This window comes from Peromyscus eremicus, chromosome 1 (assembly GCF_949786415.1).
Source record: "Peromyscus eremicus chromosome 1, PerEre_H2_v1, whole genome shotgun sequence".
NCBI lineage: Eukaryota > Metazoa > Chordata > Mammalia > Rodentia > Cricetidae > Peromyscus > Peromyscus eremicus.
Genome location: NC_081416.1, coordinates 55,335,027 through 55,352,443, shown reverse-complemented (window position 1 = coordinate 55,352,443; position 17,417 = coordinate 55,335,027). Strand labels below are relative to the sequence as shown.

The 17,417-nt window shown below is 48.0% G+C and overlaps 1 protein-coding gene across 1 annotated transcript; it reads left to right on the top strand.

The window, feature by feature from the left end:
- The first annotated feature begins 9,818 nt into the window (after nucleotides 1-9,818).
- Nucleotides 9,819-17,215, top strand: Slc29a2 (solute carrier family 29 member 2). Its single transcript, XM_059263067.1, has 12 exons — nucleotides 9,819-10,574; nucleotides 10,824-10,905; nucleotides 12,096-12,256; nucleotides 12,416-12,555; nucleotides 13,146-13,280; nucleotides 13,495-13,592; nucleotides 14,131-14,215; nucleotides 15,003-15,145; nucleotides 15,341-15,446; nucleotides 15,530-15,615; nucleotides 16,360-16,559; nucleotides 17,077-17,215. The coding sequence occupies exons 1-12, from the start codon at nucleotides 10,546-10,548 to the stop codon at nucleotides 17,186-17,188; spliced, it is 1,377 nt and encodes a 458-aa protein (XP_059119050.1). The 5' UTR covers nucleotides 9,819-10,545; the 3' UTR covers nucleotides 17,189-17,215.
- The last annotated feature ends 202 nt before the right edge of the window (nucleotides 17,216-17,417 follow it).

Sequence of the window (17,417 nt, the reverse complement as noted above, 5' to 3'; positions counted from 1 at the left end):
TTTGTAAGATTTGATAAAGTAAGGACACCACTGTCCGGAATCGGTCCCCAACAGTAGTACCTTTAACTAATGAAGAAATTTCATCACTATGGAAAGATAATGAATAATGGCAGAGAGCCTGCAGTAACTTTTTGGGAGAGATTAACAACCACTATCCCAAAAGCAAGAGAATAGAATTCATAAAGAAGACCAAATGGGTCCTCCCTCACATTGTACGACAAAAGCCAATTTCTGGAGTCCTCACATTCTATACTGATGCAAATAAATCAGGGAAAGCAGGATATAAATCAGGAGACTTAAGTAAAGTAGTACAAAGTCCATACAGCTCTGTACAAAAGGCAGAACTGTATGCCATTCTTATGGTACTGATGGACTTCACAGAACCCCTCAATATAGTCACTGACTCTCAATATGCATAGAGAGTTGTTTTACATATTGAAACTGCTGAATTTATTCCTGATAATACAGAATTAACTTCATTATTCATACAATTGCAGGAAATCATCAGAAAAAGGGAACATCCTATATATATAAAACATATCAGATCCCATACAAGTCTGCCAGGACCTCTAGCACAAGGTAATGATGAGATTGATCAGTTACTAATAGGTAATGTGCCAGAAGCTTCAGAATTTCATAAGAAATACCATGTAAATAGCAAAGGTTTGAAGAAGGATTTCTCCATCACTTGGCAACAGGCTAAGGATATTGTGAAAAAATGTCCTACTTGTTCCATCTATAACCAAACTCCATTACCTGCAGGGAGCAATCCAAAATGTATACAAAGAAATGAAATTTGGCAGATGGATGTGTTTCATTTTGCAGAATTTTGAAGATTAAAGTATGTACATCATACCATTGACACCTATTCAGGATTTCAATGGGCAACTCCTATGAGTTCTGAAAAGGCTGATTCTGTGATTACACACCTATTAGAAGTTATGGCCATCATGGGAATACCTGTACAAATTAAGACAGACAATGCCCCAGAATATGTATCCAATAAAATGAGACAATTCTTTGCTTATTACAATATAAAGCATGTTACAGGTATACCACACAATCCCACAGGCCAAGCAGTCATAGAAAGATCCAATCGAACTTTAAAGGATATGCTAAATAAACAGCAACAGGTAACAATGACTCCTAGAAATAGATTGCATAGTGCTTTATTAACCTTGAATTTTCTCAATGCTGATGAGAAAGGAACAACAGCTGCGGAGAGACATTGGACGACAGACAAAACTCCTGAGCTAAACCAACTGGTTTATTTCAAGGATGTGCTGACCTCAGAATGGAAACCTGGATATGTTCTACATTGGGGAAGGGGTTTTGCCTTTGTTTCTGCAGGAGAAGAAAAGCTATGGATACCAACAAAATTAATAAAAATTCGATTCGAACAGGAAAAACCCCTTGATGAGGAGAAGTAAAAGATCATCCACCAATGTGACATCTCTACAAGTTGTAAGAAAAATTTAACAATCAAAGGTTGGGGTAGGGTTCTGTTTTTGTCTTTCCAGGATACCCATTCCAGGGAAATACCCATCTTCCAAAAATCATAAGGCCTTGGATATCCGGATGTTTACAGCAGAAAGAAAGAATCTATTGGAACCAATCTACACATGGTAAAATCTCATTGTCTAACATCTATATCTCTATCAATCTAAAAAAGTTGTGGTTCCAATTCAATTATAAGCCAAGCTGGCTTTGGAGATGGAATTGGCTCACTCCTTCTCTAAACCCAAGCACATTGCTAAAAGAAAAGTTTGAGAGATTCTTCAGTCCCATATCAGAAGAGCCCTCTGGTGTGGGACAGAAGGAAACCAATAAAAAGGGACCATTGTCTTCTAGATTCTAATTCTCTCCATGCTTACTCTTGATTTATCAGAATCCTTTCTTACATGCTATGTCCTCTTTAAATCCAAATCTTCCATTTTGATAACAAATAAGTTTTTCTAATAGCAATCTCAGAAGTCTCCAGAAGGAAGATGGGGCCCCAACAACAACTCTACCCAATCCAGAATGATGCCATGGTAATCATCATCATACTACACCTCTTACCAGAATTTCAGACAATCTTACCCATTACTCTAAGACTTGCTGCAGAACCTACAGTTAGTCTAACTGAGATTTAACTATCTGAGCTTTCTCACAGTACCCAACAGAGATAACATCACCCGCTAAATAGCAGGAAGCAATTCTAAGAAAACGACGCCCCTTCTCCCTTAGGTTTCATAATTCTCAGGGTTATGGATGATGGTTATAGGGTTGGGGGTGGAAGAAAATATTAAACTCAGTATTCTAAAAAAAAAAAAAAGAGAGAGAGAGAAAAAAAAGGGAAAAGAAGAAATGTAATGGATAGGTATAAGATATTATGGTAGATTATTGTGTATACTAGTAAACAAATTTAGTAAACTAGCAGCCTTAAATAATTTGCACTCTAATTTGCACTGTTATGGATTCTTAAATGTTGATACAAATGTAAACTATTTTTATATTCCTGTTTAAGATAATTTGTATATTGATACAAATACAGAACTATATTTGTTATAATGTACATATATTTCTACTCTTATTTGAAATATTTGTATATTGATACAAATGTAAATTTATATCTGTCATACTTTATGTATGTTCTACTTCTGTTTAGGATATTCGGCATATTGATATATATTTAAGATTATTGTCATATTGCATATCACACTACATACTCCTACCTCTGTTATAAATATTGATATATATTTAAGATTATTGTCATATTGCATATCACACTATATACTCCTACCTCTGTTATAACATCTTGTGTATTGTCACAATTTTGAAGTCATCGTTCTTGACCATACACTTGCTTATAGACTGTCTACCTTGTTTACGTGAAGCCTTAGTCCTTAGGTTATTTCGGTAGATAAGACTTACAGATTTGCCGGGCGGTGGTGGCGCACGCCTTTAATCCCAGCACTCGGGAGGCAGAGCCAGGCGGATCTCTGTGAGTTCGAGGCCAGCCTGGACTACCAAGTGAGTTCCAGGAAAGGCGCAAAGCTACACAGAGAAACTCTGTCTCGAAAAACCAAAAAAAAAAAAAAAAAAAAAAAAAGACTTACAGATTTATAGTCACCTATGCTTGTCATCTCTATAGTTATGCTAGTTAGGTTATCCAGATTTACAGATACATAGATCAGATGGACAGGTAATCTTCAAACACTTCATAGACCTAGAGAAAATGGCATTTAAATAACTTAGAATTCTGTTGACATGAGACACAATTGCTCCTGGCTGCACCAATTTGATCCCGAGAGAATGTTGGGCTTCTAAGACATTTCCATTTGGAAGTTTGTCTTCTTGGCACAAAATGGCCTACTGGGCAAAGAACTGCCCTTGCCTCGACGGCTGACAGTACAAATGCAATGCTATCCTTTCTGGATAAGCGGGACACAAGGAAAGCGACCACTGTACTCTGCCAAGACAGGGTAAGATGGTCTTTCAGAATTCCTGCTTCGGAAAACGGTCTGTCAGATACTTTAGGCCTTTAGCCAATTTGAATGCACCAACAATGCTGAGAAACATTATGTGACTGTCCAGGCTGCCAGCTGTCTCGGTCTACTCTTGCAAGATTCCCGAAAATTGCTTGCATCCATCTACCATTTCTCAGGTACCATTATATTCCTTCTCAGGTCTTTGATGGGATTGAAGTCTAGCAGTTATAGTTACAACTAAGGAGATAGAACACATTAAGTATTAGATTCAGGTTCTTTAGGATAGGACACCTTTTGGAATGATCTTTGTAACATGCCATTTACCTATGCTCTATACTTTTCTGGATTTTAGTATGTGTTTCTTGCTTGATATTGTTTGCATTGGTTGTAGTTCCATCTTATCTAGGTCATTATCCCTCATTATTCTTGGACAATATTTGATAACCATTCCTTTGTATATAGTCTTGTATTAGGTTAGAACCTTCTTATTTAGACAAAAAGGGGGAGATGTAGTCGGTAGCCATTCCAGCTTTGATCTGGAAGTTCCAACCCCCATTGAGACTTCGGCAACTGTCACGCCTACAAGGCGGGGCCAAGGGAGGCGCCTGGAGACCTGAGATCTGGATGGGTGGCCACTCACTCGGTTCTGGGACCTTGGACGGTGAAGGTGGGCCAAGCAGAGCTCGAGAGAACACCGCTGGACTGCGATACACCTTCCCCAGACCCCGCGACCTACCTATCCCTTAACCTGTAAGTTACGCCATTAAATAAATCTTCTTTTAACTACGTGGAGTGGCCTTAATAATTTCACCAATACATACACACAGGCAAAACATTCATACACATAAAATATAAATAAAATCTTTAAAAAAGAAGGTATTACCAAGTGCAGCCTAGACCTATTCTGATAATCCAAGAAGATCATGAGTTCAAGACTAACCTGGACCACATTGTGAATTCTAGGCCAGCTTGGGCTAGAGTGACATCCTGTCTTTTTTGGGTGTTTGTTTGTTTGTTTTGGGAGTGGTTTTCGAGACAGGGTTTCTTTGTGTATCCTTGGCTGTTCTGGAACTAGCTCTGTAGTCCAGGCTAGACTGAAATTCACAGAGATCCTCCACCTGCCTCTGCTCCCCAAGTGCTGGGATTAAAGATGTATGCCGCCACTGCCCAGTGAGATTCTGTCTTAAAAAAAAAAAAAACCGGGCTGGAGATATGGCTCAGAGGTTAAGAGCACTGACTGCTCTTCCAGAGGTCCTGAGTTCAATTCCCAGCACCCACATGGTGGCTCACAACCATCTGTAATGAGATCTGGTACCCTCTTCTGTATACATAATAAATAAATAAATCTTAAAAAAAAAAAGGGACAACTTTTAAAAAAAAGAAAACATGCAAGCTGGGCAGTGGTGGTGCATGCCTTTAATCCCAGCACTTGTGAGGCGGAGGCAGGTGGATCTCAGTGAGTTTGAGGCCAGCCTGGTCTACAAAGTGAGATCCGGGACAGCCAGGACTGTTACACAGAGAAACTCTGTCTTGAAAAAACCAAAAACAAAAACAAACAAAAAAAAATGCAAAAGAACAAGCAAGCAGAATGTACGACAATGAACTGTAAGGTAAATTAGTTCTTCAGTTAACAATGTGTCACAGGGCTCATTCACTGTCATTGATGAACCTCATTAATGCAGGATTTAAAAAACGGAAGTTGCAGCTGATATGTATAACTCGTCCTATTTGCTCAAGAATTCTGTAAATCTAAAACTGTACTAAATATAAAACCACCTATTTATTATTATTAATATTATTATTATTATTATTGGTTTTTCAAGACAGGGTTTCTCTATGTAGCTTTGGCTGTCCTAGAACTGACTTTATAGACCAGCCTGGCCTTGAACTCACAGAGATCTACCTGCCTCTGCCTCCCCAGTGCTGGGATTAAAGGCGTGCGCCGCCGCCGCCGCCGCCGCCGCCGCCGCCGCCGCCGCCGCCGCCGCCGCCGCCGCCGCCGCCACCACCACTCGGCTCAACTATTTATTTTTAAAAACCCTGCTGATAGTTTTCTGAGCCTGGGCTGTTGTGGGAGCCTGTTCTCAGGTTCCTCGTGGCTTTACTCAGCAGGTCCGCATAGAGAGGATGATTGGGACCACGGGCCTGAGTGCAGGTGTCTGAGATGGTTTGCACTTGGCTGTGCTGGGGGAGGTCTTTTGCTCCACCCCTTGGCATTTCTATAAATGCCTTAAGGCAGAGACAGTCAGGGCCCCTTGGAATAGGTTCCAGGCCCTCTGGAGGCTATCCTTTATTTTCTATGTTTATCTCCACAATCTAAATCCTTCTATCTAATATTTCCTGCCGCTTGAACTCAAGAAAACTCTGGGGAACTGTGGGGTTGGTGGGTAATGCCCCGAAGGCTGTAAGTCCACTTAACATGCTGACACAATGTATTATTTGTAAGGTTTCAGTATACACAGCATTTTCCAGTACCTCAGGCACTAAGTGTCTGCAGAGGGACAGCTGCACTGTCATTTGGCATTTTGCCAAGCCTTGGTCACCATTTCAGAATAGCACATTACTGAAACACACTAGTGGCCCTTAAGAGTCAGCTTTGGGGCCTCTGTTGAGTGTGTGTAACTGTGATTTTATAGAGGGGCTGAGCATGTGACTCTTCCTGTGTTTGAGCACTAATCTATTCCCATAGTTATTATTTTATTACTAAGTTCTTTTCTTTCTTGCCTTCTATAACACCCTTAGGATATCACGGTGCCATCAAAATGCTTCGTGCCTGGGCTTCTTTACACATACAATTTCACCACAGAATAGAAACAAAATATTGGCTGTTAATTACAAGGATCCCCCAGTCTGAGCTGAGAACCTGAAGTGAAATCCAACCCCAGGGAGACTCTGCCTTCTCCTAGCCAAAGGGATCTATTTGTATGTCCCACAGTGCGCCCGCACTCCTGTCCTGGAACAGGCTGTTCTTTCTCTGAAAGGCCTCATCCTCTTCCACCCCAGCCCAAACAAACAAAGTGCACTGCTCCCTAGACCTCCATTCGCCACTTTCGCCTTCGGGACTGTGCCAGGGCTATGTCCCCAACCCCTGTCCCACTATCAAGTAGGAAAACAGCATCTGCAGCAAACCTTAGCCAGCGGGTTAGGGACTCCGGCCCACGTGGGGTGGGCCTGCAAGGCCTCAGGCAAGCGGCTTTTTCGTGAATTCGTGCCCCACAATTTGGATACCCGATGTTGTTCGAATCTTAGATGGTCTTTTAATAAAAAACCCAGAGCCAGATATCAGGGTGAAAGTTGAAAGATCAGAGAAGCAGAGCAGTCAGCCACTAGTTCTTACCTCAATGAAATCCTCAGCCTAAAGAGAGTGAGTTCCTGTTTCCTCACGCCTTGTATACCTTTCTCTGCCCTGCCATATTACTTCCTGGGATTAAAGGCGTGTGTGCTTCCCAAGCAAAGGTATGAGATCTCAAGTGATAGGATTAAAGGTATGTGTCACCGCTGTCTGGCTCTGTCCTCTGATCCTTAGGCAAGTTTATTAGGGTACACAGTATATCACCACAAGTATCAACAATAATTATTAAAATAAGTATGAGTAAAAGGTGCATATGTAACCAGGCGGTGATGGTGCATGCCTTTAATCCCAGCACTCAGGAGGCAGAGGCAGGTGGATCTCTGAGTCCGAGGCCAGCCTGGATTACAGAGCTGGAGTTCCAGGACAGCCAGGACTGTTACATAGAGAAACTCTCCCTCTCTCTCTCTCCTCTCTCCTCCCCCGCCTCCAAAAAAGTAGATATGTAAAATTGCCAGGAGATGCCCTGAGGCCAGTTCTGGGTGCAGAGAGGATTAAGGGGCTTTGAAAACATGTTGGAAACTGAATTCAGACTCTCTCTGCATATTGGAAGGCTCAAAAGAAAGCCAAAGAGTAACTGTCTTTTCCCATGTAATTGAATGCTGTCTCTCTTCTGCCTAAAGTCTCCGGCTAGGGCTATGGATGCAGCTCAGGGGTAAGAGTGTTTGCCTGGCCAGGTGGTGGTGGTGGCGGCAGCGGCGGCGGCAGCGGCGGCGGCGGCGGCACACGCCTCTGATCCCAGCACTCGGGAGGCAGAGCCAGGCTCTCTGTGAGTTAGAGGCCAGCCTGGTCTACAGAGCAAGTTCCAGGAAAGGAACAAAGTTACACAGAAAAACCTGTCTTGGAAAAAAAAAGTGTTTGCCTGACATGCACAGGTTCTGGGTTCAGTTCCTAGCATCACAGAGAGTCAACTGCAGACCACCATGATCCAATCCTTTATTAACCACCTTCAATGAACCAAGCAGGGGCAGAAGCACAGTCTGCCTGATGCATAGGAAAAACCACCTGAAAATAATTTCTTTTTCCTTTTGGTTTTTCTTTTCTTTCTCTTTTTCACTTTTTTTTTTTAAGATTTATTTATTTATTATGTATACAGCATGTATGAGTGCATGCCAGAAGAGGGCACCAGATTGTTGGACCCCAAAGTTTAGGGTCTCAAGTGGGCACCCCAAGAACCCAGACTCCAGTCCAGTTGATGCAACAGCATGAGGAATTTATTGGCTTCTGTACAGATGGGCAAACTCTGCTCCCAAGAGCAAGAGCCGCATCTTACTGCAGCCCCATAAGGGCTTTTAAAGGAAAAACCCACAAAACCCATAAGATTACAATTCCCATACAATTTCATGGCCTGATCACAGGGTGATCACAGAGGGGGTACAGTTACGTAAACCTCAAGGGGGGTATCAGGGCGGGAGTGGAGCTTACACACAGGTCACGGTGATCCTTCCTGGAACACCTGCAACTATCCCAGTCACAGTTGAGCACATCTCTTTTTTTTTTTTTTTTTTTTTTTGGTTTTTCGAGACAGGGTTTCTCTGTGTAGCTTTGCGCCTTTCCTGGAACTCACTTGGTAGTCCAGGCTGGCCTCGAACTCACAGAGATCCGCCTGGCTCTGCCTCCCGAGTGCTGGGATTAAAGGCGTGCGCCACCACCGCCCGGCGAGCACATCTCTTAACAGATTGAGTAGTGGCTGAGTCAGTTTGCCTTGGGAACTAGATTTTTAGTTTCTCATTTCCTGGTGCTTGAAGTTTCTCTCTTCCTGAGGCTTGGGGGTGTAAGCCTGAAGGGCTAGGGCCTTTCACAGATCTCATTACAGATGGTTGTGAGCCACCATGTGGTTGCTGGGAATTGAACTCAGGACCTCTGGAAAAGCAGTCAGTGCTCTTAACCTCTGAGCCATCTCTCCAGCCCACTTTTTCACTTTTTCTGAGACAGGGTTTTTCCATGTAGTTTTGGTGCCTGTCCTGGATCTCGCTCTGTAGACCAAGCTGGCCTTGGACTCCCAGAGATCCGCCTGGCTCTGCCTCCTGAGTGCTGGGATTAAAAGTGTGTGTCACTGCCGGGCGGTGGTGGCGCACGCCTTTAATCCCAGCACTCGGGAGGCAGAGCCAGGCGGATCTCTGTGAGTTCGAGGCCAGCCTGGGCTACCAAGTGAGTTCCAGGAAAGGCGCAAAGCTACACAGAGAAACCCTGTCTCGAAAAAACCAAAAAAAAAAAAAAAAAAAAAAAAGTGTGTGTCACCACCGCCTGGCTTTCTTTTGTTTTTTTGAGGCAGGGTTTCTCTGTGTGGCCTTGGCTGTCCTGGAACTCACAGAGATCTGCCTCTGCCTCCCAAGTGCTGGAATTAAAGGTATGCACCACCACTGCTCAGCTAATAACTATATCCTTTAAAACACATACATACACAGACACACATTACATTTATTCATGGGGGTGGTACAGGTGTGCCACCGTGCTTGTGTGGAGGTCAGAGGGCAATTTGCAGGAGTCACTTCGGTCCTTCCATTACAGGGTCCTCAGGCTTGAACTCAGATTATCAGGCTTGGCAGGAACACCCTTACCCTTCAGAGCTGTCTTGACAGCCCAGATAAATATACTTTTTAAAAATATATATAAATAGGGGCTGGTCTTCCAGGGGTCCTGAGTTCAATCCCAGCAACCACATGGTGGCTCATAACCATCTGTAATGAGATCTGGCGCCCTCTCCTGGCCTGCAGGAATATATGCAGACAGAACACTCTATACATAACTATAAATAAATCTTAAAATTATATATATATATATTCTTAACTTAGGAAAACAGTAAGTCTCACTTCCTCATCCTAGAGAAACCACACCCATGCATAAATTATAAGACTCTAATTTGCAATCTCATCGAAGTTTTCACTGGGTGGGGGTAATAGTGGAAGGTGAATGCACCGTGGCAGCGGAGGGGACTGCTGGGGAGGGAGCTGAGCATCACTTCCTGGGCCTCAGTTCCCTCCAGAGCCTTTGTTCAAGCCCAGCTGGACCCAGGTACTTCAGGAAAAGGGCCCGTCTGTCTTTCATGTCCGTCTGCAAAGACACCTGGCCAACTCCTCGACCTCTGGGGAACCTTCCTCGGAGCATCTCGCCGGGAACCTCTACGACAGTAGGTGACACCAGCTTCTCCCACCTGGCCGGCCAGGCTTGCTCGCTAAGCTGCCGACTGGGTAGCAGCAAGCTCAGAGGGCTCCAGACTTTAAGGGGTGCAAGCGAGGCTTCACCTCGGAGAGTGCCAAGAGGAAGAACCTGCAGCCAGTTCGGCGGTACCCAGCCACCGACGGACCCCCTCCATCTGGCACTGTCCTTGTCACTCTCCCCAGATTCCTGACAGATGCCCACAGAGAGGACCGGAGCCTGTGGGGAGGGGCGGCGGTAAGACCCAGCAGCACAGGTGCAAGCAGCGGGAAAGCGGATCCCAAACCCTAAGCACAGCGGCCTACCGGGCGGAGTCTGCAAAGCCAGCGCTAAGGGGGAGGGGTGCATGGTCCTTTGTCCCCGCCCCGGGGGCGGAGCCGAGGTTCGAGCCTGCAAAGCGTGGTCCTCGCGGTAGCCCAGCCTGGACCCTTACACTCCCTACGGCGCCCCGACCTTGGGATTCCGGAAGACCAGCCCCCGTCGCTGTCCTTCGACCTCACAGCCCCGCATAGGCTCAGGTGCAGCCGCCCCCCACCGGGCCTGGCGCACTGGGCTGCGGCAGCCATGGCGCGGGAAGACTCCCCTCGGGACAGGTGAGGTGGGAACCCCATGTGGTGCGTACCGGGGCACCCGTAGCCATAGGCCTGTGAATTGCCGCCGGTCTGGATGCTTCTAGACTCCAAGACCAACGGGAACTACAATTCCCATCAGCCGATTCCTTTGGCTGCTTGAATGGGAGTGATGGGGGTTGTAGTCCATTCTACCGAGGGGCGGCCTCGGAGTCGGCTAGGGCGGCCCAGGCGTGCGTCCTCGGGGTGACCTTCTGATTAATCCCCCCACAGCTACCACCTAGTCGGGATCAGCTTCTTCATCCTGGGACTGGGCACCCTCCTCCCCTGGAACTTCTTCATTACCGCTATCCCGGTGAGACACGCGGCCAGTGAGCAATCGCATGGCCACAGACGTCCATACCTCCAGCCGCCTTGGACTGCGGTTCCCGAGCCGCTTTCCTCACCACGCCTTCTATGTCTCCCCTGTCAGCGAAGCACCGAGCCTCACAGAAGGAGCCGCCTTCTGGCTAGGCAAACTTTTAGGAATGTCCAGATCTCCGAGGGGCAGGGCCATCTACACAGGGAGTCTAACCAGCAAAGGAGCTACCAGCCCATGTTCTTTGTCGTTATTTCTGGCCAGTCGCTCCAAAAGCGGATTTTCCAATCCTTTAACTTTCTTTGCAATGATATGAATTGCATTTATTCAACTAATATTTAGTGTGCAGCTACTGTGGACCAGGCATTGCATGCATTTTTTTTTTATAGAACAAAAATGTGTAGCTTGCGTTTTCTTTGGGACATGGTTATTCAAACATATTTAGTGGGATAGCTTTCCAGGTGCCTGTGGAGTGCCTGTGTCAGTGCTGACCCTGGATACCCAAAGATGAGTCAGCTACTGAACTTGAGAGCCATAGGGCCAGAGTTATTAATAACGTAACATGACATTCCATTCCAGCCTGAAGCAGAGTGTTAAAGGTTTGCTCGCAGGAGAAATAACTTCTGCTTCATAGAAGAGATTTGTAGATTGGGAACTGAGCAGGCAGAGGATGGGGAGAGGGAATTCAGAGTGCAGGCTAATAAGAGCCTATTTAGAAAAGTGTCTAGAGCCTGGAGCTTAGGGTGGCACAGAAGGAAGACATGAAAGGGAGTCTGGGATCAGATTCGGGAGTCCTAAAATGTGAGATCTGCCTTGCAGGCTGTGGGGAGCTAAACAGAAGAGTGGTGGGATATGTTTGCCAGAGAGGATGTAGTTGCTTAGCACCTAAGCTGGGGCCTAGCACACAGTAGGTGTTTAATAAATACCCATGGGATGATTAAACATAGAGGCTGTTGTGGGTGTGGGAGTGGAGCTGGAGCCAGGACACTGAAGCGGAGATGTGACCCAGACATGTAGCAAGGCCTTGGACTCAGTCCCAGAATTCGGCCATTTAATTCAGTGCATAGCCATCCTGCTCCACTTGTGTGCCAGGTGCTGGGGACAGTGCAAAGCCAGGCCCCAAGACTTCAGCCCGAGTGTGGAAGGGGAAAGTGGTTCCTGACTCTACACTGTCTCCCATCTGGCAGTACTTCCAGGGGCGGTTGGCAGGGGCCAACAGCACAGCTGAGACCCTGAGCACCAACCACACCGGTCCCACAGACAATTACAACTTCAACAACTGGGTGACGCTGCTCTCCCAGCTGCCTCTCCTGCTCTTCACGCTCCTCAACTCCTTCCTGTATCAGTGGTAAGAGCCAGTTGTTGGACCCCAGCCTCCTTGTGGGGACAGCCTTAGCGGCCAGGAGCACCTCCTACTGCCTGTCTTCTCCTGTCCCATGTCCCATGTCTCTGCCCCATGCTCTCTTGCCCTGCCTGGCCATCTGATGTCTTCTGCCCTTCTGAGCAGCATCCCTGAGGCGGTGCGTATTCTGGGCAGCCTGCTGGCCATACTGCTGCTCTTTGCCCTGACGGCAGCATTGGTGAAGGTGGACTTGAGCCCTGGGCTGTTCTTTTCCATCACCATGGCATCCGTCTGGTTCATCAACTGTAAGTACATCTGCCTTTCTGCTCCCCTTCCCCCCCTCCCACTTCTTCCTTGTGCTGGAGCAGCTCAACAGATCTGTGAAGGAAGACAATGCCATTATCATCCAAATCCCCCCAAAAACAAACTGATCCCTGAGAGAGGGAAGTCGCTTGTCTCAGACGCATAGTGACCTAGGAGCAGGCCGTAGTCAGAAGTCCCACAGACCTATGGTTATCTCAAAAGAGAAATAGGCCGGGTGTGGTGGCGTGCATGCCTTTAATCCTAGCACTTGGAAGTCAGAGGCAGGTAGGTCTCTGTGAGTTCAAGACCAGCCTGGTCTACAGAGTGACTTCCTGGCTATCGAAATCTACATAGTGAGACCCTGTCTTAAATAAATAAATAAATAAATAAATAAATAAATAAATAAATAAATAAATAAATAAATAAAAAGAGAGAGAGAGATGGGGGATATTCTAGCAGAGTGCCCTAAATCCCCAGGAAACCCACGCCTGCCTAGCCTGGACCAGAGTTTCCCATGCCCCTAGTGGACACTTCCTCTCAGATGCCTCCAAGGCTGCCTCGGAGTATTGGTTCCTTCTCTGTCTCTCCACAGCCTTCTGTGCAGTGCTTCAAGGTAGCCTCTTCGGGCAGCTGGGCACCATGCCTTCCACCTACAGCACCCTCTTCCTCAGTGGCCAGGGCCTGGCTGGGATCTTCGCGGCCCTTGCTATGCTCATGTCCATGGCCAGTGAGTCCACCTGGTGGCTGGAGGGCTGGGTAGCCTCTACAGTTTGGGGAAGAAGGGATGGGACACAGGAGGAAGAGGCCAGGGTTCTGGGGTGGAGACAGAGGAACAGGGCTCTTGGGCTTTTTACTAAGGGAGAATGACCGGGCAACACTACAGGAAACCATGTGGGACTGTGGCACTTGCATCTCCTCTGCAGCTGAAGTTTCTGTCACAGGTGGTGTGGATGCCCAGACCTCTGCCCTTGGGTACTTCATCACACCCTGTGTGGGCATCCTCCTCTCCATTGTGTGTTACCTTAGCCTGCCTCACCTGGTAAGCCTGACGTTCGGCTAGACACCCCCACCTTAGGGAATTTTGGACAAAGCCCTGGGAGAGTCCCAAGGAGAGAGATGAGACCTCAGTTAATGCTGATCCCCCCAAAGGAGGTGTTGATTGGAGTAAAGTCTTAGGTAGGATTTCTGTTGCTGTGAAGAGACACCATGACCACCGCAACTCTTATAAAGGAAAACATTTAATTGGGGTGGCTTACAGTTTCAAAGGTTTAATCCATTATTATCATGGTGGAACATGGTAGCACACAGGCAGACATGGTGCTGGAGAAGGAGCTGAGAGTTCTACATCTTGATCCGCAGGCATAAAGAAAGTGAACTGGGACACTGGGTATAACTTAAACATAGGAGACCTCAAAGCCCATACCCAGAGTGACACTTCTTCCAGCAAGACCACACTTCCTAATAGTACCACTCCCTTTAGGGGCCATTTTCTTTCAAACCACCACAGGGACCCAGCCTCCCAGCCAAGGGGTTACAGACAGGCCTTGGGTAGGCCTGACGTCCTGATTCTTCTGCAGGAGTTTGCCCGCTACTACCTGTCCAAGAAGCTGTCCCAGGCCCCAGTTCAGGAGCTAGAGACCAAAGCTGAGCTCCTCCAAGCTGGTAAATCCCAGAACCTTGCAGGGGAGGTGGGAGAGAGAGCAAGTCCAAGTAGACTCCTGGGAACTAGTCCCTTCTGTCCCCGTGACAGCCCCATCTCTTTGAGCCTCGTGTGAGCAGAGGCAGGTCACGAGGGGAAGCCATCCCTGCTACCCTGTGGGTCTGCTTCCTCTTGAGCAAAAGGGAGGAGCCGCAGAGAGCATTCTGGATCCACAGTCTCTAGGCTCTACAGCCTTGGGCAGATCAGTGAATTGCTCCCTTTCTTTCTTGTTACTGTTGTTTTTTGGCAACAGGGTCTTTCTGTGTAGGCCATGCTGGCCACAGACTCAGACTGTCTGCCTCTGCTTCCTGGGTGCTGAGACTAAAGACATTTGCCGCCATGCCCAGCTTAGCCTCCATTCCTTCATTGCAAAGAACAATGAGAGAACCCATCCAAAATGCTTAACTCATGGCCTGGCACATGGGCAGGATAGCAAGTCAGAGGCCTAGGTAATAGAGAGTTCTAGGCCAGCCTGGGCTAGAAAAAGATCCTATCTTCAAAAACAAACAAAACAAAAAACATGTAAGTGCTGGGGTGTAATTCAGTGACACGTCTAACGGCCCATGAAACCATGGGCCAATCCCCAACACTGCAATAAATAAACAAATAAATTAGTAAGCAGGCTGGTAATGCCATTAATCCCCTTCTCCTGCACTTTGGCTGAAAGAGACACTTTTTTCACCACTGGGATTTCCTTGTTTTTGGAAATTTGAGCCATGGGCCTGATCCTCAGCCTTCCCTCTCCCCTAGATGAGAAGAATGGGATTCCCATCAGCCCCCAGAAGGCAGACCCAGCTCTGGATCTTGACCTTGAGAAGGAGCCGGAGTCAGAGCTGGATCTGGACGAGCCACAGAAGCCAGGAAAACCTTCTGTCTTTGTTGTTTTCCGGAAGGTTCGTTGTCTTCCGGAAGGTTCAGCTAAGAGATGGCTCCTAACCGTTTTCCCAGGGACATTTTCCCCAGCCCCGGGCTTCAGTGCTTCCCTCCTAATGTCACTGGGTCACAGTGGCTTGGGGGTGCAGTGGGTAGGGCTGTGGCAGCAGGGTTGGGACTACCCTGCCCACTCACACCCTGCCTCCGGCTCCCAGATCTGGCTGACGGCGCTGTGCCTTGTGTTGGTCTTCACAGTCACCCTGTCCGTCTTTCCTGCCATCACAGCCATGGTGACCAGCTCCACCAGCCCCGGGAAGTGGAGTGAGTGTTGGGGTGAAGAGGGGCTTGGGGAGTGAGGGGAAAGGACAGATGGGGATTGGGGTGACTGGCTCGCTCTTCCCTAGGTCAGTTCTTCAACCCCATCTGCTGCTTTCTGCTCTTCAACATCATGGATTGGCTGGGCCGGAGCCTGACTTCCTACTTCCTATGGGTGAGCTTGTCGGGGCTGACCCAGCCAGAGGGTTAGGAAGTACCAGGACCGAAGGGTCCACAGGAACATAGAAAGGTGACCTTCAGTAGTCCCCCTGACCTGACATTGGAACAGCCCCCTCACTGGCAGCAGGTGACTGGCCCCTGGAATGAGTTCCTCCAAAGCAGAAGTCCCACGCCCCCAGCCCCAGCCCGGCACTCTGCTTCGTGAAGATTTTTGTAGCTGCTGAGAAATTGGATGTGATTCTTAGTTAGGGGATTTCTGTCAGCGGGGCATTGTGTCCTTATGTGAAAGCTCCCTGGGAAAGTAACAAATACAGTAGTAGCAGCCTAAGTGGGGACATAACCTAGAGACCCAGCCTCCCACTTGCTTGGAATCCCATCTGGGAGAACGGCCAGTAGGTTCTAGTTGTGGTTAGGTTGGAGAAATGCATGCTGGTGCACCAATACACAATGACTATAGACCTGCCTTACCTTCCTCTGCCTCCCTAGTGCTGGGATTAAAGGCGTGTGCCACCCCCCTCCCCTGGCCTAAATGCTCTTCTTATAAAGAAATGATCAGGGGCTGGAGAGAGAGCCCAATGGCTAAGAGCAATGGCTGCTCTTCCAGAGGACCTGAGCTTAGTTCCCAGCACCATGTGACTTTGCTCACAGTTGCCTATAACTAGCTCCAGGGGCGTCTGCACACGTGTGGCATGCCCCCTGCTAGCTGCAGGGCCCACACTCACCTGAACCTCTGTCACAGCCAGATGAGGACAGCCGGCTGCTGCCCCTGCTGGTGTGCCTGCGCTTCCTGTTTGTGCCACTCTTCATGCTCTGTCACGTGCCCGAGCGTGCCCGGCTGCCCATCATCTTCAGGCAGGACGCCTACTTCATCACATTTATGCTGCTCTTCGCCATTTCCAACGGCTACTTGGTGTCTCTCACCATGTGCCTGGCACCCAGGTCTGGGAAGCAAAGGGTTGGGTGCTGGTATGGGGAGGGCCTACCTAGCTCAGGACGAGTATCTGCAGAGGGAGACCATCATCCCTAGGTAGCTGTCTTCAGACCTCTGTGCCAACCTATGGGACAGGCCTTCACTGTGGCACTCACCCCAGGCTAGGAACTGGGAGGGTTATCTGTCTAGGTGGCCCAGCTATTTTCGACAGGGGCAGTAGAGCTGGGACTCTGAGAAGAGTCAGCATGGCAGGAAGAACCAGCCGGGACACTCTGTTGAGAAATAAAGTGATGGGATCCAGAACCCTATAAAGTTGGACCCTAAAGGTCCAGAGAGATGTTCTTTTTTGTCAACTTTTACAGAGGAGGGAACTGAAGCCCAGAGAAAGACCAGGGTGAAGTGACGGAGGGTGGGGTCAGACCCAGACTAGAACCCGAGTGCAGAGGGACAGCAGAGAGCCCAGAAGCTGTCCCTAAGGTCAGGCCTAGCCTTCTCTATATAAGCTTCTGTTTCTGTGTGTTCTAGGCAGGTGCTGCCACCTGAGAGGGAGGTGGCTGGAGCGCTCATGACCTTCTTCCTGGCCCTAGGACTGTCCTGCGGAGCCTCTCTCTCCTTCCTCTTTAAGGCTTTGCTCTGAGGCCCACCGTGCTCCCCACAGCCCTCCTCATCAGTGCTCCCACAGCCCGCCTCTCAGCGCTGCTGCTGGAGCTGAGACTCTGCCGAGGGAAGGACCTCTGCTATGCTGGGCCCCTTGGTGTGTGGGTGCCAGGAGGGGTCAGAAACGACCTTGGCTCAGAGCCACATTGCATATGGTGAGAAAGAATACACCAGTGGTCATTCGGCTCCTCACCCAGGAGTGAAACGGG